The sequence below is a fragment of the Callorhinus ursinus genome, unplaced genomic scaffold (assembly GCF_003265705.2).
Source record: "Callorhinus ursinus isolate GAN/ISIS: 27379988/994484 unplaced genomic scaffold, GSC_fseal_2.0 scaffold4, whole genome shotgun sequence".
Classification (NCBI taxonomy): domain Eukaryota; kingdom Metazoa; phylum Chordata; class Mammalia; order Carnivora; family Otariidae; genus Callorhinus; species Callorhinus ursinus.
This window is the reverse complement of record NW_027397066.1, coordinates 3254578-3276457: the sequence shown is the minus strand read 5'-3', so window position 1 is coordinate 3276457 and position 21880 is coordinate 3254578. Positions and strand designations below refer to the sequence as shown.

General features: G+C 63.6%; 1 protein-coding gene across 4 annotated transcripts in view; it reads left to right on the top strand.

Moving 5' to 3' along the window:
• The first annotated feature begins 209 nt into the window (after positions 1–209).
• SH3TC1 (SH3 domain and tetratricopeptide repeats 1) overlaps positions 210–21880 on the top strand; it is a 44553-nt gene continuing 22882 nt past the window's right edge. Inside the window, exons 1-4 of one of the 4 annotated variants that reach the window (XM_073891365.1) lie at positions 210–337; positions 18003–18215; positions 19782–19856; positions 21728–21855. In XM_073891365.1, coding sequence (XP_073747466.1) covers positions 18050–18215; positions 19782–19856; positions 21728–21855 — 369 coding nt within the window. In that variant the 5' untranslated portion in view covers positions 210–337; positions 18003–18049. Of the gene's footprint in view, positions 338–13056; positions 13257–18002; positions 18216–19781; positions 19857–21727; positions 21856–21880 lie in introns of those variants that run through there. The other 3 variants (XM_025887266.2, XM_025887265.2, XM_025887267.2) reach the window with 3 other exon arrangements.

Here is a 21880-nt window from a genome sequence, read left to right as displayed (position 1 = left end):
CGCAGGCTGCTCCCCCCCCGCCCCCCCCCCAGCTCGGGAATGCTGACCCGGGACTTCCGATACAGATGAGGAGGAAGGTCAGGAAGGAGACTGGGCCCCTTCCAGGCAGGGCGGGCCGCTGCTGTGGGCGCGACCAATGACCTGGGCGACTGCTCAGGCCACCTGACTGGAGCCTGGAGGGCCTGGCTGGCTGAGAACGTGCGCCTTCCTGTCCCGGCCAGCGCCAAGTGGCAGACCTTCCTGAGAGGGCTGGGACCCCGCGGTGTTGGTGTCAGCCACAGGTGAGGGGCCCCAGGGAGCCTCCCTCCCTTCTTCGGCTGGTCTGCTCCCTGGCAGGGTAAGTTCTAGGCCCCTGGTCTGGATCCGCACCAGGAGGAGCCGCCCCTACGCTGCAGCCACCAGTCCGGAGCTCAGGGTCACCCACAGGTGGGGCCAGGGAGGGTGTGCATGGGGGGGTGCACCCCGAGAGCAGCCTGGTCAGCCTGGGATTCAGGTGGCCAAGGAAGGGTGAGCGTGGTGTCCCCACATCCGAGAGAGGGGCAGAGAGCCAGGCGGGTGAAGCTGGATGTCCTCACGGTGGCCACCGTGAGGTGGGGACATGCTGACCCACAGGTGGGGGCCTCTGCAGCGCTCAGGACGCAGTGGCCCCAGCGTTTCTGATCCTGGCTGAGCCCCTGGGAGCAAGTGATTCTGCCCCTCTGCACCTCAGTTTCCCTGTCTGCAGGGTGAGAGCGTCCCAGGGGCCCGGCGCGGGTCCACATTTGTTCATCGGCCGCTCTCTGGTGCTGACGACCGTGGAGCAGAGCAGGAGCCCTGGGCTGGCGGCAGGGGCCAAGGTCCTGGCTTTCCCTCGCCTCAGTGCTGCCCTGCCCCTCTGTGGACTTCCACACCGGGCTCTCTGCTCCCCTCTTCCTCCAGCCCCCATCCCAGCCCCCAGGGGCCAAAGTCCCTGCAGCCCCAGGGACGGCTGCCCCTTCCTTCAGGGAACAGGGAAGGGGCAGCAGGAGAGGGGGGCGGGGCCGGATGCCGAAGGGACAGAGGAGAGGCTCTGCCCTCACAGCCCCGCAGCCCTGCGGGGGAATTTGCACAGGCCGTAACCGGGTGAGGGGCCTCTGTGAGCCCGGGCCAGGGGCTGGCTCCTGTCGGCACCTCAGTTTCTGCATGTGCACAAGGAGCCTCGTGACCGCCCCCCTCCGCAGTGTGGTTGCGGGACTCTCATGGGGCCCGTGGAGGGGTCCCCGTCCTTGACTTACAGAGGACCGAGGCTGTGGGTGGCCCACCCTGCCCGAGGGTAGCGCCGGACTAGAATGGCCTTCCCCAGGCCTGCCTGGGTGGCCCTGGTGCTTTGGCTCTGCCCCTCGCGGGCTCCTAGCCCCACTGAGCGAGGCTCCCGGGCTGGCCACAGCCAGCCGACCTGGGACTTTGCCCCCGGCAGGCGGCTCCAGGCCTGGCCGCGCCTGCCAAGTCTTCAGCCGCAATGGTTCTCTGTCCACACACCTTGTGTGTGTTCCGGCTTGCTGGGACTTTTTGATTTTTTAGGACAGGTTTAGATTTACAAAACAATTGCCAAGATAGCACAGAGTTCTCATAAGCCCTCCCACCCGGTCGCCCTGACTACTGACCTCTTACATTAGATGGGTGCATTCTTCACAACTGAGGAACCAATATTGATCCATTATTCTTAAGTAGAGCCCAGACTTGGTTCAGATTCCTTTAGGCTTCACCGATGTCCCTCCCCCGTCCCAGGAGCCCGGCTGGGATGTCACGTGACACGTCTTCCCGTCTCCCCAGGCGGCTCTGGGCTGCGACGGCTTCTCCGACTTCCCTGGTTTGCGATGATTTTCGTGAGAAGTCCTGGGCAGGTGTTCTGCGCGGCGTCCCTCCGTGAGGACTGGTCTGATTATTTCTCGTGATCAGACGGGGATCGCGGGTTCTCGGGAGGAAGACCCTGGGGGCGCAGTGCCCACCCATCCCATCAGGTCAAGGGCACCTGCCATCGACAGGACCGGTCACTGGGATGGTGACCTTGACCCCCCGGCCGAGGTGGGGTCTGCCAGGTTTCCCGAGCACACAGCCCCCCTCCTGGCCCTCCCAGGCTGTGCCCTGAGCAGGCCATGCACCGTGCATGCCTGGGGACTGGGGCGAGGGGTGCATGCTCGAGGGTGGCACGTCCACATAAGTCACTGGGAGCTCTCCTGCTCGGGAGATCTGTCCCTTTTCCCTCATTCATTCATTCACTCATTTATTTACGTTGGATAGACTCACTCTAATTTTATACTTTGGGTTATAATCTAATACTAATTAATTTGGTTGCTCAAATTTTTCTAGCTTTGGCCATTGGGAGCTCTTTCACTTGGCTGCTCTGTCCTTTGACTCACCCCATTGTGTGGGATTTCATTCATTCATTCACTCATTGATTCATCCTTCACTTCCTTCCTTGCTGGCGCCACAAGCCCGGCCCGTCCTGTACCTTTGCTGGCCTGGTCTTGGAATCAGCCATTTCTCCAAGGGTCCTGATTCCTTTAGTGGGAGAATGGTCTTAGAAAGCAAGATCTGTCTATACTCTTGAGTGTGCTCGATGCTGGGTGCTGCTGACCCGGGAGGTGACAGAGGCCCTGGGGATCATTCTGCACTTCCCGCTGGGGGGAGTTTGAGCACGATTTCACCTCTTTTTAAGACATCAGGAAGGCAGGAGCTGTCTGCTCTGGGTCCTCACTCCTTCTCAGTAGAGTGCTGGGCCCTCTCTGGCATGGAGTAGGGCCAGCGTTGACTGGGGCCAGCTTCTCGGGCCGTTCCACTAAAAACAGCCACGGGGAGGGGACCCAGGCCCAGCCCAGCTCTGAGCCAAAACCAGCAATACATTTTGTTTGTTGAAAATTCGAAGGGAAGGGGCTAGGGAAACACCAGACAAATCCCGACTGAAGAACGTTCTCCAAACGCAGACCTGCCGGTGCTCCTCAAAAGTAAGGTCCCGAAAACCAAGGACATTGAAATGGGGTGGTGCCCTCTGTGGCTCTGGGGACAGACAGGATCTCAGGGAAACATGGATGCACTTGCACGAAGCGTGGACCTTGCTGATTAAGGACAGGTCCGTGTTGGCGCCCAGAGTGTGACACGTTCACCTCCTCGCCTGCCACCCGGGCCGCCCTCCCCGACCCGTTACACACTCAGCCTGTGTTTGTCTGGTGCCTTTCTCATGTGGACACCGGGTTTTATTTTGGGGGAGGAAGAGCACAGGGGTGACGTGTTGTCCTCATCACATCCCAGCAAGGAGAGGGCCTGTCCCTGCTGGCGTCGGCCTTGATCGCAGGGCTGAGGTGGTGTTTGTGGGGCCCCATGGAGAGCGATGCTTTCCTGCATTTCCACACGGTGCTTCCGGGGGTGGGGGGTTGTGCCCCCCGTCGGGGGGGACGGAGAGGCTACACGCATGAGCTGGAATTCTACTGCCGGGAATGTCTGTATCTTCTCCATTTACTCAGGTCTTCACTCACTCATTCACGTTAGTGTGGGCTTCTGGGTATTTCTTCTGTATTTCAGGTTATAACCCGATACTACTTTATTTTGGTGCTCCGAGGGTCTACCTTCGGCCACTGGGAGCTCTTCACTGGCTCCTGTGTCCCGCCATTGTGGGTATCTGTCCATCTATCTGTCCCTTGTCCATCCATCCCTCCCTCCCCACCTCCTACAAGATGGCGCTACAAGATGCTGGGCTTGGTGTTTATCCCAGAGGGGAGTGTATCTCACATGCCGGGGCCTGGCTCGGAGCCCCTCCTCCAGGCAGCCTCCCCAGCTGTCCGCAGGCAGGATCCCCGCTGTCTGGAGGCCCCGGGCTCTCTGCGTGTCCTCTGTCACACAGGCCCCAGCTGTGCTATCTCGTTTCCATCCGTTTCCCGGGCTGTGCTTACTCCGGAGGGCAGGCCATCTGACGCATCCACGCCCCGGTGCCCCGGTGGCCCGGACTGGGCTGGGCGCAGAGCGGGGCTGGCAAGTTTGGGCTGGACAATGCTGCCGGCCCCCCACCCCTGCCCGCATTGAACAGCAATGACAGTAGGTGCTCTCCTTTGTGCGAGCCTCTCTGCACGCCATGGGAGGCTAGAGCACCCGCATTTTGCTCTTCAGCACCCCTGCACCATAGTACGTGGCCAGCATGGGAGCCCACGGGACGGGCGTGCGGGGTGGCTGGGCCCCAGGGCCGCCCTCTGTGAATGCAGGAAGGCCCTGCCAGGGAGAGCGAGGTGGAGGCCGTGCCCATCCTGAGGCAAGTCAGGAGGGCACCCGGGCTGCTGCCAGAGCAGTGTCGCGACCTGTGAGTCCTCACTGCTGGCCTGGGAAGGGCGCAGGTGTGGCCGGTGAGGAGCCGCGGCTCGGGGGCATTGGGGGGCCATGGAGGGGAGGCTGCGACCCTGACCCTGCCTCTCTGACATGGGTCAGAGGGCAGGAGTGCTGCGTCCCGGCCCTGCCAGGCGCCTTCACACGCGCATCGGGTCTCACCAGCCGAGGCCAGGGAGCTCACTGGCACCCATGCCCGGCTCCAGGCCCGTGTGCTTCCCTCCGGCCCAGCGGCCTCCCCGGAGAGCCGGGAAGAAGGCCAGCCTCTGGAGGGTGGGTGGCTGGAAAAGGTCAGCGTCCGTCCGACGTACCGCATCAGGTGGCAGGTGTGCCGTGTCCTGAGGGGCCTGGGCCCCCCCTGCCCCCTTTGCTGGTACCGTGTCTGTGATTTAATACGCACATAGGCCCATCTGTGCCCGGAGGCGCTCCCGTCGTGGGTCCTTGTGTGCTAACCAAGTGACGGTGTATTCAGAGACCCCAGTTCCAGTGCCCACAGGCTCAGGGCGCTCTGGGGCTGGGGAAGGGCCGGCTGTGCAGCTCGGTGGCGGCGGGGGAGAGGCTGGAAGGAGGCAGTGCCTGAGGGAGACTGTGGGGAGCGGGGGTCAGAGCCCGGCGGAGCAGGTGACCAGGAAGAGGGACGTGCAAGTGTGGCCGAGGCTGGAGGCTCCGTTGTCAACAGGAAGAGAGGGGCTGGTGGTGCCGGGGACTGTGGCTCAGGGGGAAGGTGGGGGAGGAGTGGGCAGCGGGGGGCAGGTGTCCAGTTCCCCGCCAAGGGGAAGGCCCTGCGGCTCCAGCTCTGCCCCCAGGTCTCAGATAGAAGGTACCCTGGGCTGATGCGTGCAGACAGAGGTTCTAGAAGTCCTGACCTGCAGGCGCTCACAGGGCCGGTGTAGACAGACACTACGGGAAGAGGGACACCAGCAGGGAGGAGGTGTTCAGAAGGGGCCCGGGGTCAGCTGGGCGGAGGCATAAGGAGAAGGGCCGCTGGAGGCACAACATGAGGGAGCTGGTGTGGACAAGGCCGGTTTTGAGGGCTGCTGGGTGGGTGAGGCCAGGCTGAGGAGGGAATGAGGTGTTGCCGGGAAGGGAGCCAAGAGAGGGGTGCCCTGAACCCCCTCAGTGACCTGGGGACTGACAGCGTCCCAGCACAGCCCGAGGGGGACTTCTGGGAGTCCTGAGGAAATTCCCACCTCAGCCCTCCGCCCACCCGCCTGCCCGGACCCGGGCCTGGTTTCCAGGGAGATGGTCTTGGCTGGGAGGGCTGCCCCGCCCCGGAAGGCAGGGGTTCGGTTAATGTTTGCATAAGCCTGGTTCCAGATCCACCCCCAGTGACTGGGCTGCAGAGAATGTCCAGAATTCCAGCCGGGGGCCCACCCAGAGTCAGGAATGTTGGTGCTCTGGGGAGTGAGCTTCAGTGGGATCAGGGCGTCCCTGGGGCCTCCTCTGTAAGCTGGGGTGACCGAGACCTCTACCCCTGTCATCTCTGTGCTGCCCCCTCTGGGTCACCCCATGGCTCGCAGCCAAACGATCCAGGTTGGTTGGACGTGACTGTCCCACAAAGGGAGAAACCACTGTGCTCCTGAGACTGGGGCACTCCTGGCTGGATGTCCCCTGAGGACCCCCTCTGTCCTTTAGTAGAGGAGGGGGCTACTCAGAGCTGGCAGGCCCTGCAGGGCCCCCCTGCAATGTGACAGGAGGACATGCCCACAGGGCCTTGCTCCCGGAGGGGGCCGTGAAAACAGCCTTTATGAGTTTCTGACCAGCTTCCTCTGGGGACCCAAGGTGCCTTATTTGGGATGCTGAGAAGGGGCATCCCTCTTCTGAAAGCTCTGTTTCTGGCCAGGTCAGATGAAGGAGCCCAGTTTGGAGGACTGCCCGGCAGATACGCCCGGGCACCTGGCCAGCTCTCGGGCTGGGCCTGCCCGGCCAAGGAGGAGCTGCTGGACCGCCGAGTCAGCGGGTCCCTGGCTTGAAGGCGCCGCCTGTCCTGACAGGGCCGGATGACCATGACCCAGGCCACAGAGGGGGTGTGGGCGTCTTCAGTCCCGGCCGAGCTTGGGAAATGCTGACAGCTTCCTGCAACAATGTGACCCGGCCCGGGGTGGCCATCCATCATCACAAGCCTGTTTGGTCCCAATATCCTTGTTTTGCAAAGAGCAGTTCCTGAAATCTCGGGGACTAGAGCTTTGCTCATCTTTGAATGGGGTGGTTTCAGCCGCTAAGGCCAAAAATAACAAACACAGGCCGAGCCGTGCTGAGCGCGGCCCAGTTCTAGGCCTTATGTGTGTCCCGGGGCAGCTGGGTGCCAGGTTCCAGGCTGGTAGCATCTCAGACCCGGGCATGCCGAGGATGGGCATCTCCAGCCCCACCTTCCCGGTTCCGCGGACCCAGGCGGGGCTCAGGAAAGTTCACGTGCACCTTGGAAGGTCTGCAGTGGTCCGTTTGCCTGTCTGGGAAATGGCACTAGGCCGGGTCACATGTGCATCTTACAGCTGTGGAACCAGAGACCAGGACAGACAATGGGGTGTTGCTTAGCATGGACCATGTGAACACGGGGGACCCTCTTTCCTGCGACCCTGGGGGAGGGTCCCTCCCTTCCCGCGTTTTGGTTCCCCATCCGTAGGCCTGTTACCCAATCACTTGTCTTTATGTGGCGCTCATCTCCCGAGCTCTAAGCGCTGGGTCTTGCGAATCCGTGACAAGTTAACTGTGTGTGCAGTGACTGTTGTAATCGGGGGTTGGAGGGAGGCAGGACACACTCCATGGATTCGATCCTGTACGAGCTTCAAACCTGTTCCCGTCCCCAGCTCCAGGGCCGGCCTCCACCCTCCTCCGCTTGAATCTTTGTGTATCCCAATCCAGTGCGACAGGGAACGCCTTCGGGCGGACTCCTTCCTGCTTGGGTGGGGGAGTCCTGAGATGCTTTTCCACGAATCCCCACCCCACCCATCCTCTAGAGCAGGACCCACTCAAGGGCCAAATCCAGTCCCTGTTTTGTAAGTAAGGTTTTACCAGCACACCGAGCACCTACTTGTTGCCCATTTGTGTGACCGCCGCCTACTTGGTATCATCTGTTCACCATCTCCCAGCCCGGACCCACCCGATGGCCTTTGCAGAAAGCACTGCTACCCCAGCTCTAGAATTGCCTGTGTGGCCCTGTCTTGTTTCTACTGCCCAGGGCGCCCGGGGAGTGGGGAGTAGTCACATACCCTACGCCACCCACCCCGGGGGCCTGCACATTCCTAAGATTCAGCGTTAGGGCCTGTTGTGGATTAACCCTCAGGGCAAGAGTGTGACCCAGCCTCTCCAGCTTCCATAAAGCTGCATGCCTAGGGTTTTCTAGGTGGAGGCTGGGTTTAAGTCCCCTTCTGTCTGGCCCTGGCCCTGGGAAGACCTCTAAACCCCCTTTGTCTAGGCCCTCTTCCTCTGAGACTCAGCCCAAGGGCCTCCACCTCCAGGAAGCCTTCCTTGATTTCACCCTCCTCCCCTTTCCATCCTAGGCTTCCTTTGCCACTGCAAGGATCATGCTACATCATCCCAGTCCGTTTCTAAGTCTGTCTCCCCAACTTGTCTGTGAGCCCTGCACTGGTGGGGACCTGGAATGCAGAGCTGAGACAGTGGGGCCAAGATCGTGGGTGGCAGGGGGAGCTCCAAACCCCAGGAAACAGAGCTATCTCAAGGTGGAGTATGGGTTCCACCAGGAGGCTGAGCCATGTGCTAGGGAGGCTGGGCGTGGGGGAGGCCTGGGTCATTGCAGTCCCAGACGCTCGGGGATGTTTTAAGACCCCACGACAAATTCAAAATCGCCTTTTGTCTTCATTTGACTCCAGTGGTTGCCATCTGCCCCCTGAGCTAAACAATAAAAAAGAAGCAGAGGGTGGAGGGCAACCCTCAGCCCCTGCCTCCCAGCTCCGGATCGCAGCCTGGGGCTCCGTCCCCACTGAGTCAGGGTCAGGGTCCGAGCTAGGGTCCGGGTCTGAGCTGGGGTCCAGGGTCCAGGTCTGAGCCGGGGTCCAGGTCCAAGCTGGGCTCTGGGTCCGAGCCCGGGTCCAGGTCTGAGCTGGGGTTAGGGTCCGGGTCTGTCGTCCTAGGGTCTGGCAGGAGCTGCCTCAGGGCTCCCGGGACGGGAATCTCTGCCTGTCAGGGACTGGATTTAGGGAGGAAGAGGGGGCCCACATGAACCATCTGAGAATGCCCTAGAAGTTACAGCGGAAGGCTTGGCTGGGGGCTTTAGGGCTGCCGCTGGGCCCCCTCCAGAGGTGCAGACTTTCCCAAGGGAAGGACGCAGAACCGGTTTGGGGACTTCCCAGTGCTACCTGGGGCCACATTCATCTTGAAGGAAGCCTTTGACAGTCTTCCACGCAAGGGACGCTGGGGAGAGGGGGAGCGGCAGTGTGTGGAGTGTCAGCCCCCCCCTTGAGGAGGCCCTGCCAGGGGTCCTTGTCCCTCTTGCTCTCCAAACCTCCGTTTCCTTGCATGACTCCCTGAGGCCGCAGGGAGGACACGGGCCGGGCCAGCCTCCCCCCGAGTGTGGGCTCCAGCGCCCGGTATGCGGCGGTCAGCCCCTGGCCCTCTGCAGACGCACGTGCCTTCCCGGGTGACGGTAGCCACGCCCACGGCATCCACACTGGCTAGAAAATGTGTCTCTTGCATTTGTCCTGAGAAGCCATCCGTCTTCCCCAAATGTGCCTGCCACTAGGGAAAGCGCCTCCCCGGGGTGGTTGGTCGGCTTCCTATGCAGCGCCCTGCGGGGGTGGGGTGCGGTGGGGAGAAAGGCTGGCAAAGAGAAAGGCGTGAGGGGAGAGCGCTGAGGATGCTTACAGTTCAGTGAAACATCCGCTGGTCCCCGTGATGGGAAAAGGGACAGAGGTGAGCGCTTGCTCTCTGAATTGCCACCTGAAAAGAATTAAAATCAGGGTTTGGTGCTGGAAGAGGCAAGGATCTGATTCCTGAGAAAACCCCAGAATAGGACCGGACGCGCCCTCCAGAGCCCCTGCGAGTCGGGCTGTGGTTTCTCTGGCTGCTTGTCTCATGCCTTAAGAAAGTCGGGGCATCTGCTTTGGCGCCGGGGACACCTGAGACCCCAGCTGTGTGCAGGTGTCGCCTGTCTGTAGGTGCCATGGGAGGGCAGACCTGAGACCCCAGCTGGTGGTGCTGCCCTTGGGCTGGGTGACCTTGGACAGGTGCCACCTCCACGCCCATCTGCCTCTCGGTCCAGCAGATGGCCTAATACTCACGCCAGGAGGGCTGTATCCCCTGGATCTAGCATCTTCTTGGCAAGTGGCAATTGGGATTTATTACAACAACCATGTCAGGCACCAGGGGTGTGGGGGGCTCTTAGAGTCCCCCAAATCCGACTCTGCCACTTGCATGGGGCAGAGCGAGGCCCAGGGAGTGACAGGCTCTCCCAGAGGGCCTCAGGACTGGGCTGTGTGGGCCTGCCTTGTGCCCCCCCTGCAGGAGGGACCCTTATTTGGAAAGTCCCCTGACCTAGAAAGCTCACGTTCTTCCTCTGGAAGGCTCTTGGGGGGTGCACTTGCAGAATTGGGGTACACTCTGGAGTTGGGGTGCACTGTGCAGAATTGGGCACTTGGGATAGAAGTACATTCTGTGGAGTCGGTGCAATGAGCAGAGTCGGGGTGCTCTGCAGAGTCGAGACCCTGGACTGGGGTGTGCTGTGTGGAATTGGGGTGCATTTTGTGGAGTCAGTGTGTGATATGCAGAGTCAGAGTGCTGGGCATAGTTGGGGAAGCCCTTGGAAACCCCCCCGGCCTTGGGCCAAGAGCACCCCGCGGATACAAACAGGATACAGGGTCCCGGGCCCCAGCGGGGGACAATGGCCACGACAGGAAATGTGTCCAGGCCCTTTTATGGATGTGGAGCCCATCTGGGGCCTCTTTCAGTACAATTTCCAGAAAAACAAAGCCAAGCATCTTGTGTTCTGCACATTGTGGGGCTCTGGAACATGGGCTGAAGAGTTCAGGGTCCCAGCTCACAGACACGAGACGGAGGCCGAGAGGAGCAGGGGCCTGCAGTGGGTTGGAGAGGGCGGGCTCGGTGCCCATGCCTGGCTTCCGCCTGCGGACCCCGGGCCCCCCCGCCCCGAGCTTTGGCACAGTCAGGCCCAGGCTGCATGGGGGCGTGCTACAGGGGGGGCAGCAGGGCCGGGGAGGGCGCCGGTGGATGTGCTGACCTTCGGATGCGTCCCTCTTTCTCTGTGTGCCTGGTAGCTGCATCCCCTGCAGTCATGGGCCTCGGCCACGGGAGAGGCCCAGACACTCAGCATTTGTAAAATGAACGAACATTCAGGTGTAGCTGTGGTAACGGGCTGCACATGGCCCGCTAGAGACTTCGGCATCTAGTTTAATCCTTGTGATGACCCAGAGCAAAACCACGGAAGAGCATCTGAGCCCCCCCCCCCTCTGCCGGGGCTTCTCTGAGAAACCAAAACACCCAGGTCGTGTGGTCAGCACAACTGACCTGCAAAGGTGTGTTGTCCTTGGACGCAGGTACCCACCTCCTACCCCATGGGGCAGCCTGAGCTCTGCTCTCTGGTGAGCAGGCCAGAGGAGGACAGTAGGGGCCGGAGGAGGCTGTGGGCCCATCTGCGGGCATCCACAGGTCCCAGGTGCCAGTGCAAAGGGGGGCTGGGGTGCCTATGTCTGGATGGGGGAGGCAGGCTCGCCCAGGAGAGTGGCCCGCGGATGAAGCCCCCGGAAGGCTTCATCCTACAGAGAAGGTGCAAGGAATTCAACTGATGAGGTTCAGCGGGTCCTTGCGAGGGGTAGGGCATCACCATTTCCAGGGCTGTGAAGATAGGCACAGGGAACTGGGCAAGGTTGGAGGCAGAACTGGGGCGGACAGAGGAGGGTGGAGAGATGGAGGGGCAGGTGTTTGCGAGGAAGGGGTGCTGAGGACTCGCACCCGGGAGGAGCTTCAGGACAGGGCACCTGGACCTCGTTTGGGGCCCCCCCTTGCCCCAGAGGTGGGCAGGAGGATGGGGCCTTGAAGACCTGCAGGTCGCTGAGGCCGAGGGGAGCCGCGGTGGGGTGCCACGGTGGGGAGGCACGGCGGGCAGGCAGGTGGGCACCTGCATTCACTAACTGCCCTGTCCCCAGGCTGCTTCCCCCTCCCCCGGGCGTCTAGGAGTATGGGGTGGCTGAGCTTTGTCCCCGAAGCCCCAGGACATTGGCACAGTGACCATCACAGCTGTCCTTCCAGAGGGACAGCTACTCCTACCCCACGGAGGGGACAGCCAGGCTGTCTCCCAGTGGGAAGCAGGAGCTGCTGTGGAAGCCACCTCCCCTCTTGCTCTGTGGCCCCTGGGTCCTCCCCCTTGCCCCCTGGTCCCCTGGGACCCACCGAGTCTCTTCCAGTTGACCCTGTTAGTCGGCCTACAGTCATGGGGATGGTGAAAACGTCCTCCCTGACCCCTGGCTCCGTCTATGCGGTCTCCGTGCAGTGGGACCTGGCCGGGCCGGGCGTGGTAGGGGCCCGAGTGTCGGGCCTGGCTCTGCTGGTGACCCGCTGGGCCCCCCCCCCCCCGACCTCCCGAGGTCGGAGGCAGCTCGGCCTGGAGCAGCAGTTCAGCCTGACATCACTCCCAGGTGACTCATGTCTGGAGGGGTGTTTGGTGGTCATGGCTGGGGTCCAGGGGGCGGCCGGGGGTACTGGCATCTAGCGGGCCGAGGCCAGGGATGCAGCTGGAATCCCGGCTGCGCACAGCAACCCCTCCCCCGTGACAAAGAGCCGTCGCCCACGTGTCAGTGGTGCTGCCCTGGCCTGGGGGCCTCAGTGTCGGTCAGACCCAGTTCTGGGCTCTTCTTCTAGTCCTCACTGACGTTGGGCATATCCCATGACCTCTCTGACCTCAGTTTCACTGTCTGCAAAACAGTCCCATGACCGCCGAATTAGAGACTCTTCATGGTGGTAATCCAGGCCTGTGCCTCACCAGGCCTGTCCCACACAGGACGGAGGAGAGGGTCGCTGTCCTGCTCCTGATCCCTGGGGCTGGGCTGGGCTGGGGCCGGGGCCGTGCGCCTGCCCCAGGAAGGCGTGGGAGCACGCGGGGGCGGGGGGCTGACCCCGGTTCATTTCCTGCTTGTCCCGGCTCCCCAGGGGGTTCTGGGGCCCGGGTGGGTCCCAGAGCCTGTGGGAAGTCAGCGGGGGGGGGGGGGAACCTGTGGCCCGAGCCCCATCTGTCCCTGGTGGGCCAGCAGGCGGGGGCAGCACCCGGCAAAGGGAAGGGGGTGCACACGTGTCTGTACATGTGTGCACGCATGTGTGTTGTGTGCGAGTGCATGTGCGTATCGTGTGTTTTGCGTGTGCAAGTATGCATGATGTGTGTATCCGGTGTGTGCGAGTGATGTGTGTGTCATGTATGAATGTGCTGCACATGTGTATGTGTGCACGTGTGTGTCATGTGTGAGTGTTGTGTGTGTGAGTACATGTGTGATGTGTGAAAGTTGTGTGCGCGTGTCCGCGTGTGTGGTGTGTGCGTGTGCGTGCACCAAGTGGAAGAGGAACAGAGCAGAGCGGAGGGTGGTGGGGCCGTAGGGCCGGCAGCTGGGGCACTTCCCCAATCCGGGGGGCCTGGGCGGGAGCCTGGGTGTCTCCATCTGTGGGGGGTGCTGGGCGGTGGGCAGGCGGGACCGGGCCTGGAGCCGGTCCAGGGAGGAGCTAATGACCAACGTGAGGGCCGGGCCCACGGCGCAGGGAGGAAGTGTGGCAGGAAGCAGGGGGTGGTGGCGGCCGCCGTGCAGTCAGCCGGGCCGTGGGCGGCTGCCGCCTGTCCTGGCCGGCTGAGACGGCCTGCAGGGCCAGCCAGCGAGGAGCTGGGAGCAGCCACCTGGGGCCTGCCGTCCTGCCGTGCGCCCCCCCAGCGCCCCCCCCCGGGCCGGGAGCTGCCTCTTAGGAGCGGGACGCAGGTACGGGGTGCGGGGGGCGGGGGGAGCGCTGGGCCACAGCGGGCATGGTCCACGGAGCCGGGGCCTGCGGTCCACGGAGCCGGGGCCTGCCGCCCACGGTGGGATCTAAGACTAGTCTGTCAACTTCCACTTTCTTGAAGACTCCTCTGGCATCTTGGGACGGTGGGGAGCAGAGCTGGAGTCGGGGGAGTCCGGAAGGCTGTGAGGGCCCGTGAGGAGACCGCAGCCAGCCGACGAAGCCCCATGCTTCTGTGATCTTGCTTGACCCCCACCCCCTTCCCGTGGGCACTCGGAGCGCGTGCGAGGGTCTGGATGCGGCGCGGAGCCGAGTCCAAGTCCGGGTGTCAGGGTCTCGAGTGGGCCCCCACCCTGGGGGGGTGCGACATGGGGCAGACACCACAAGACAGCCCAGGGTGGCTCTGCAGCTCTGACCTGGCCACTCTGAGGTCACCATCTCTGGGCTCTTTTCTGTCCACTGGCTGGAGATGAGTGCTGTGACTAGGGGCACCACCAGACAGTTGTAGGGGGGACGCGGACCCAGGACGTGTATTGCCAGGTCCAGCGCTGGGTCTGTGCTCCCAGCACACCACTGAGACCCTCTCCCGGCTTCCAGTGACCCCTCCAGGAGCGCCAGCCGCCCCCGCCAGCTCTGTCTGTGGCAAAGCAACGTTGGTGGCAGTTAGTGGAGCTGACTGGTGCTGGGAGCCGTGGCCAGACTCCTGGTGGGAGGCAGGGTGCATGCCGGTTACGGGCAGGGGCTCCAGTACTGGACTCGGCCCCTGTGGGCTCCAGTCCCGTCTGTGGCCCCCGGCCGGGCCGAGTCCCCGGCGGCAGCTCGCCGAGCCTGTGAAATGGGCACAGTGGCGCCCCCTCCCCCAGGTCATCAGGAAGATTCGATGGGCGTGCTTGGTTAGCACCTCAGGGTGGTGGCTGTTGGTGACAATGACACATCCTGTATGGGGCGTTGTGCACCTAACTCACAAAAGGCCGTGATGGAGGTGAGGTGGACCCTGCCTCCTAGCAGAGAAAGAGGAGGTTACGGGGGTTACAGGTGAACCAGTGTCCCGGGGCTCGGCACACTGGGGGGCTCACCACGATGGGACTGGCTGCAAGGGAAGCTCCTTCCTGCCTCTTCCAGATCCTGGGGCTCCAGGCTCCTGGCCGCGTCCCTTCCTCTGGCCTCCGTGGTCTCGTGGCCCCTGCCCCGTGTGCGTCTGTGTCCCTTCTGAAGACCCCGTCACTGGATTAAGGCCCCCCATGCAGCGTGACCTCGTCCTGAGGAGTCAGATCTGCAAAGACCCCATTTCCAAATAAGGCCACCTTCTGCGGTGCCAGGATCTGGGGGGACACCATTCACCTCCGTCCAGGGGTGACCAGACAGCTCTCTAGAGGTGCTTCTTGCTGAAGGGGACAAGGTCTCCACGGGCCCACAAGGTACTGGTTCTGTACAAGCCCCGTGAGTGCTCCGACCAGACCCCCCCAAACCTGTTCAGGGCTGGGACGGTACTGCCTCTCCCTCTGTGGAACCCACATTTATTAAGTGCCAACTGTGATTGTGGAACACCATTGGTCTACTCCGTTGACCTCCTCACGGGGCAGGGGTGTTTTGCTCTCAACCTCCAGGTGGGCAGAGTGAGGTGTGGAGAGCTCTCCCAGCCCCCTGGGAGCTCAGCTCAGCTGCCGGGGCTGAGGTCTGGGAGCTGCGTCTACAGCAGGACCCGGGGCCTGTGAGGCCAAGTGAGGCAGTTACAGGAACCCGTGGGGGGCGGGGCACTCTCCTGCCCAGTTTGGGCCCACTTCCTCATCTCCGCCTGGGACTAGGAAACCCCGCACTGAGATTGTCCCTGGCCGGCCCCGCCTGCTTGGGCACATCGTCACTGGGCAGGTGGGAGGGTCTTTGAGCCCAGGAAGCCTTCCCTTTCCTCAGGAAGCTGTCCTTGAGGCTGTGGGGAGCCGGCCCGCGGAGGCCCTGGACGCAGACAGGGACGGGCCAGTCCCGACCCGGGGGCGGAGGCCGGCAGGACGAGAGGCTGCCACCAGACCCGGCGAGGTCCTGCGAGATGCTCAGCTGCCGGGCCCCTGCTGCACCCGGGGCTGGGGAGGACATGGCCGGGCGGGGAGGGAGGCTAACACCCCTGCGTGTCAGAAGGGAAGAGAAGAGACATGGCAGGCTGGTCCAGCAGCCCTTGTGCATCCGGGTCCTGACATCCAGCTGTGGCCACCAGTGGTGCAGGAGCTGCGAGGATGGAGGTCCCAGGGGGGTGAAGCCGGGAGGGAAAGCAACGTAGGCTTGGGCTCGGTGTGGGGCTGGCCAGGGCGGCCCGCACACGGAGCTGTGTCCAGAAAAATGGCGAGGGTCTCCGTGCTTTGCAAGGATGGAGACAGCACGGGGACCGGGCAGCAGGGCGTGCAGGGCGCCCGGCCTGAGTGACATGTGAGCCGTTCGACAAGGCTGCGTGGAGAAGGTTCTGGGCATCTGCACTTCAGCCGTGGCTTCTTCCCTGGAACAGGGAGCAGCCCCTCCCTGGGCAGAGCAGTTCTGCCGGAGAGGAGAGGGGCCGCCTGGCCGAGTGGGGGGTCCCCTGCATGCTCCTTGCCCCCGCCTCCCAGGCTGTGCCCCTGCCCCTCAGAGGTAGTCAGGAGGGGACTCAGGTCCCAGTTGGGGGTGGGGGGGGCTCCTGGAGGCATCGCTTCTGCAAGCCTTGCGGGCCCCGGGCTGCTGGGGGCCTGTGGGTCCCTCTGGAGGGGCAGACAGCCCGCTTCACCCCTGTTTCTCTGCAGCGAGGGGCTGTTTGGCCCCAAGGCCACGGGAGGGGCACCAGAGTAATTCCTGGCAGGAACACGGGGTGCCCTGCTTCTGTGACCCCCAGGGCCACTCCTACCTCTCTCTCTCTCTCTCTCTCTCTCTCTCTCTCTCTCTCTCGTCTTTTTCATTTGGATTGTAGGGGCAGTCCTGGCTTCTAATGGGCTGAAAAGCCGGCCTTGCCAATCCCCAGCAGTGATGACTCTGGACATTTAAGGGAGGGTCCGAGGTGGGCCAAGGCTCCCCCGAGTCCCCGTCCAGCTGGCTGCCTGGGCCACAAGCTGAGCGGTGCCCCTGGGACCCCCACTGGGGTCTGGTGCATGGAGGTTTTGGGGAGAGGAGGACATAGGTGGTGTCCGGCTGTCTCGGGTTCTGCCCCCCCACGCCCCGTGCTGTTGGCAGTGTGGATGGCCCCCTGTCGGCCCCTCTGCAGGTGGTTCCCACCACCCCCAGGGGCCTTGCTGACTGCCCAGCCCCCTTTCCCTGTCGTCCTGTGCTGCCCATCACAGAACCCGCCCCCAGACTAGCAGTGGCGCGTGCAGGTGGTGACAAACACCTGTGTCTGAGGTTCTGGGGACCTGGGTCCATCTCCAGTCCCCCGGGGTCCTGGAGGGAGGTGGAACCAGGGACTGGTGGGGCCGTCCAGGCTCTGAGCTCCACATGGCTGCCCCTGAACTCTGTCCGTCTCAGGGGCCCTGCTCCCCAACATCGGCCAGGAAAGGGGGTGGGCCAGGAGGAAGCCTGACTTGCTTCTCAGTTGGCATTGTTGGCCCCGAGAGCGGGTGAGGGGGGTGCCTGCCTGTCCCTGCATGCTCCGTGCAGAGGGAATTCCCACCGGCCTGTCCTGGGTTTGGTTTGAAATCTCGGAGCTCAGGTTCAGGGCTCAGGGAGGCCCGAAATGAGGGGGTTCCCTTGTTGGTGCGACCTAGCCGCGCTCTTGGCAACCTTCCGGGCGAGTGAGCAGGGCCGTTCCTCATCTCCTCTGTCCCGGAGGCTGCTCCCGTCCTGTGGCCGCAGCGGGGGTTCTGGCCCCGCCTTCCCCAGCCCCGGCCCCCCTCTCGGCCTACCCCTGTCACCCCACGTTCCCGTCTGAAAAGGGACTCTGTGTTCTTCTGTGTCCTGATTGGTGACAAAGCCCCAACCCCAAGAGCACGGTCTGTCCATCTGTAACGGCCTCTCGTCTCTGACCCCAGGAAGGAGTGAGGCATAATGACCGCTCTTGGGGGGAGGCCCGAGACCCCGGGGTGGGCAGCCATCACCTGTTCTGCCTCGTCTGCCTCGGCCGCTTCCTCCTTCCCCGCCGTCTGCCACCTTCCCTCCCTGGGAGGCCTGGACCCTGGTCCACTTCCTGACCCGTGGGGTAGGACGGCGTTCCGGGGGCCCTGCTGGAGCCCAGGCCTCTTCCGGTGGGAGCAACAGCTCTCCTGGGAACCCAAGCCCAGATCACAGTGGAACTGGTGCTTGTGGGAAACGGAACTAGATGGGTGTCTCCGGGGGGCTCTGTTGCGGCCCCAGCTGGACGGGACGTGCGGTGGGCTTGCTCACATGCAAGGCGCCAGGGCGTCCCCCGAGGACTTCTGCTCTGTTCCCCACGTCTGTCTGGAGTTGGCAGGAACATTCGAGCAGCCATGACGTGTCAGGCTCTGAGCAGCTTCCTGGGGGTCGTGAGCTGGAGCAGGGTCCCCACCTGCCCGCACGGCTTCCAGCCCACTCCACCGGGTCGGTGCTGGCCCATGTCTCAGAAAGAGCCTGCGGCGGGGGCTCGTCGTAGTGGGAGAAGCAGCGACAGACTGATTCACGAGCAAAGCTCTGAAGGATGTGCAGAGGCCCGCCCGGCAAACGGGAGGCCGTCTCTCCTCCCGACCCCAACCCTGCGGCAGCGTCCTCGGGGCGCCTGTGCTCCTGGGGAGGGCTCCCTGCTGACCCACACCCTATTCCCCCAGCGGCCTGCAGGTATGCGGAGCCCCCGGTGCTGAGGCCGCCACGGGACATGGAGGGCCCCGCGGAGGAGCCGGCCCCGAAGGGGAGAGGGCCCGCGGCGGCGCCCTCGGGAGGCGGCGGCGGTGGTGGCCACAAGGCCCAGAGAGTGGCCATGAGCCCATCGGTCGTCTGGGAGCGAGCAGGGCCCGAGGAGGCCGAGGCGCTGGTCGGAGGTGGTGAGTACAGCATGTGCCGCCCACCCCACTGCCCGGCCGCCCATGGCTGGCCCCCGATGAGTTTACCACTCCGTTACAAACCCTCACGCACCCACAGTCCTGCCTTGTCCTCAGGACGGAAAGCCCTGGGACTGCTCAGAAGGGGGCATCCCTCGCTCCCCGGGGAGGGCCCCAGTGGCCAGCCAGGACCAGGCCAGGCCGCTTCCTGGTGGAAGGAGGATGAGCCCAGAGCCATGGGCACATGAGGCCGAGCCCGGAAGCAAGGCTGGGATTCCTGATCTTCACTGGTCAATGCTTGACTGGGGCCTCAGTTTCCCCACTTGGAAACCTGAGGGGTGGGCTGGGCGCTCTCATGGTCCCCTCCCCCTACCGCCTTGGGCCCTGGAGGCGAGGGAAGGAGGGGCGAAGACCCTCCCTGAGCCCGGGACATCCCGTGGCTCCAGCCTCCCTGCCGGACCCCCTGTCCTCACGTGCACCCTCCTCCGGGCCACCTGCCTAGCTGCCCGTGGGGTCTGGGGCTTGGCACACAGGACATGCTCCGTAGATGCTTGAATGACCAGTGAACGACGGATGCACTATAGGAGGATGGAAGCAAAGCCTCACAAGGTGCACAGTGCGAGCTAGAGGCACCTTCGTTCCTGTTGCCTCAGGCCTTCTGGGCGCGAGGGAGACAGGAGGGGCCGGGGTGGCCCCCGTGGGTGCCGACTCAAGACGGGGTGCAGGCCTGCAGTCAGACGCCTGCCTGGGCAGCAGAGGCCTGAGCTGCCACCCAGTTTCAGAGCCTGTCCTCCGCTCCGGCCCCCGGGGGCGCCCCTCCTCTGGCCCCCTGCACTCTGGAGTGCCTCGCTAATCCTGCCAGGCTGTGAGCCGCACCCGAACCACCTCTCAAGGCCGAGAGGGCCCGTGTCCCCCTCGGCGAGTGACGTGCAGATGGACCGGGACGCAGCCCTGTCTGCCCCAGACCCAGGGCTCCTTCTGGGCTGCCCCCGTTCCTCTGGGCCAGTAGGACAGTGGCCCCCGAGCAAGGCCACACCCTAGTCCCCAGACGTGTAGCAAAAGCGATTTTGCGGATGGGGTTATGAATCCCAAGATGGGAAGATAAGCCCGGGGTCAGAATCGGAGACATTGACGGTGCCTGGCTTCCGGCTTGGAAGATGGAGGAAGATCCACAGGCCAAGGGCGCGGGTGGACGCCTCTGAGAGCTGGAGACAGACTCTCCCCGCGAGCCTCCTGGAGGCACCAACTCTGCTGACCCTCGGTTTTAGCCAGTGAGACCTTTCCGGACTCCAGCCCAGCAACACAAGACACTGGTGGTGTCTTCAGATGCCTCTAAGCTTGGGGTAGTCTGTTGGAGCACAGGGAGAACCTCACGCCCCCTCCCTCCTCCTTGGGCTTTTGTGACCCGGAGGCAGGGAACTCGAGGGGTCAGTGGTTTGTACGGGTGTGGACACACCTCTTTTGTTCCAGAAATATCGGGGGCTTTGTGCCCGCACAGCTGAGAGGTGCCTGTTCTGACCTTGATCCCACAACCCTGACCTTGATCCCACAACCCTGCTCTATTAACAGATGCCAGTCTTCCCCCTGGGGGCTCCGGGCCGGCTGCTGGGACCCCTCCTGGCCAGATGGGCACGTACCCCACAGGTAGACGTCCACGGGTACCCCCAGGTGCAGCAGGGTTCAGTGTGGGAAGGGCTGTGAATGTGGGGGCCCTGGGCGTGCCCCCTTCCCTCCAGCCTCGACTGTCCCGTGGCCTGCGGGTTCGGGAATGTCTGGGCCCCGGACTTCCCTCCGGGGATCGCTGTGGGGGAGGGGAGGCTGGTAAAGTGCAGACGGCCAGGTCCCGCGCCCAGGCTCTGACTCGGCCCTGCTGGGGTGCAGGGCCCAGGAATCTGCATTTCCGCTTGGGGCCTGAAGGCCGAAGTTGACTGCCCCAGAGGCTGGGCCACATGTGGGGGAAGTGAGGCTCTTGGGGAGGGGTCACAGGTGGGATGTGGTAAAACCAGACGAACCAGCTCACTGTGTTGTGGGGGTTCAGGGAGGGGCAAGGCCTGGCCCGGGGCGGCATCTGGGGGGGTGCTCCGAGGAGCAGCAGGATTTCTGCAGGGCGCAGATGAGGGGAGGCAGCCCCGGGTGGCGGAGGGGGGCGGGGCAGTAAGAAGCCCCCGACCCTTGAGACCCCACTCCCGGCCCCCAGCGGTGGTGGCACAGACACCCCAGCGTCGTCGGTGGTTCACCCTTGCCGTGACCCCCGCCGGTCCTCCGACGTTCCTTCCGGGCGGCCGGCGCAGCCTGTGGTCACTCACGATGACCAGGGGCTGTTGAGCAAGGGGCAGATTATTTTGGGTCTGAAAACGCCACCCGCCCTCTTACGGGAGTAGGTGTCACATCTCAGGACCAGCTGTGACATGTTGGGCATGCTGCCTGCGGGGGCAGCGAGCCTGAGTCCAGATCCCAGTGGTCTCCATACTGCCCTCCTCTGCCCTCCCCTCCCCTGTGCTCCCCTCCCCCTTCTCTCCCCCCCCACCCCTTCTCTCTCCCTTACTCCCTCTCTCTCCTCCTGCTTCTTCCCCCCTTCTCCCATGCCCCCTCCACCCCTTCGGAGCAGCTCATGCTCTGGGGCTCTCAGCACAGTTGGGAGGCCTCTTAGGGGCAGGGGTGGGGGCAGGCGGGGGCATCTGAGCAGAGATGTGGATTGTAGGGCAGCCTGTCAGGCCAGGATCTGGTCTGGGAGAGACTGCTGCGGGTGGAGGATGTAGTGAGTGCAAAGGCCCTGGGGCGGGATGTGTGGGGGTGCTTTGATGTCCTAGGGCAGCAGAGAGGCCCCAGGCTAGAGGGGAGGGAGAGAAGAGGTGATGGGGGGAGCAGAGCCAGAGGTTCGAGGCTGTGCTGGTGGGAAGGTGGAAAGGGCTTGTATCTTAGTCTCCCTGAGAAGGAAAAGCCTGCAGCCATGCTATCCAGTACAGGAGCCACACGATTTATGTTTCCATTTAACTGAATTAAAATGAAAAATCTGGTTGCCACACTTGCACTGGTCGTACTTCCAGAACTCAAAGGCTCCACGTGGCTGGAGGCGACCTGGGAGGGTTGAGAGCGGGGCCGTGCAGCTCATTAATGAGACCCTCCGGCTCTCCGCGGACAGGAGGGCTGCGTGGAGTTGGGGGGTGCGGCCCGGACAACCGCCCAGGGCAGACCTATGGGACCCGGGCCACGGGGAGGGGTGCCACGGAGGGTTCGGCCTGGTTTTGCAGTTCACCAGTGGACCCGGGTGCTGTGTGGTGCAGGGAGGTGTCCTTGGTCTAAGCTGGGTGGGGGCTGGGAACCCTTTTGGGAATGGGAACGAGGCGGAGGGGGAGGGGTCAGTTTAGGGGAGAGGATGGTAAGTCCTGGGACACCTGTGGGTGACGTGCTGCAGCTTGAATGCCCCTGTCTGGCGCGGTGGGAGAGGTCGGGGCCGGAGGTCGCGGTGACTCTGGTGACTTTGCTGAGTGCTGGCTCCCTGCTGCCTCTCCCAGACCTGACCTTGCAGCTGCTGGCCGTGCGGAGGAAGACGGGGCTGCCAGACCCCAGCCTGCAGCAGACCGTGAGGAGCCGGCTCCGCCTGTTGGAAAATGACAGCCAGGAGGTGGCCCGTGCGCTGGGGGTGAGCCTGGGCTTCTCGGGGGGCC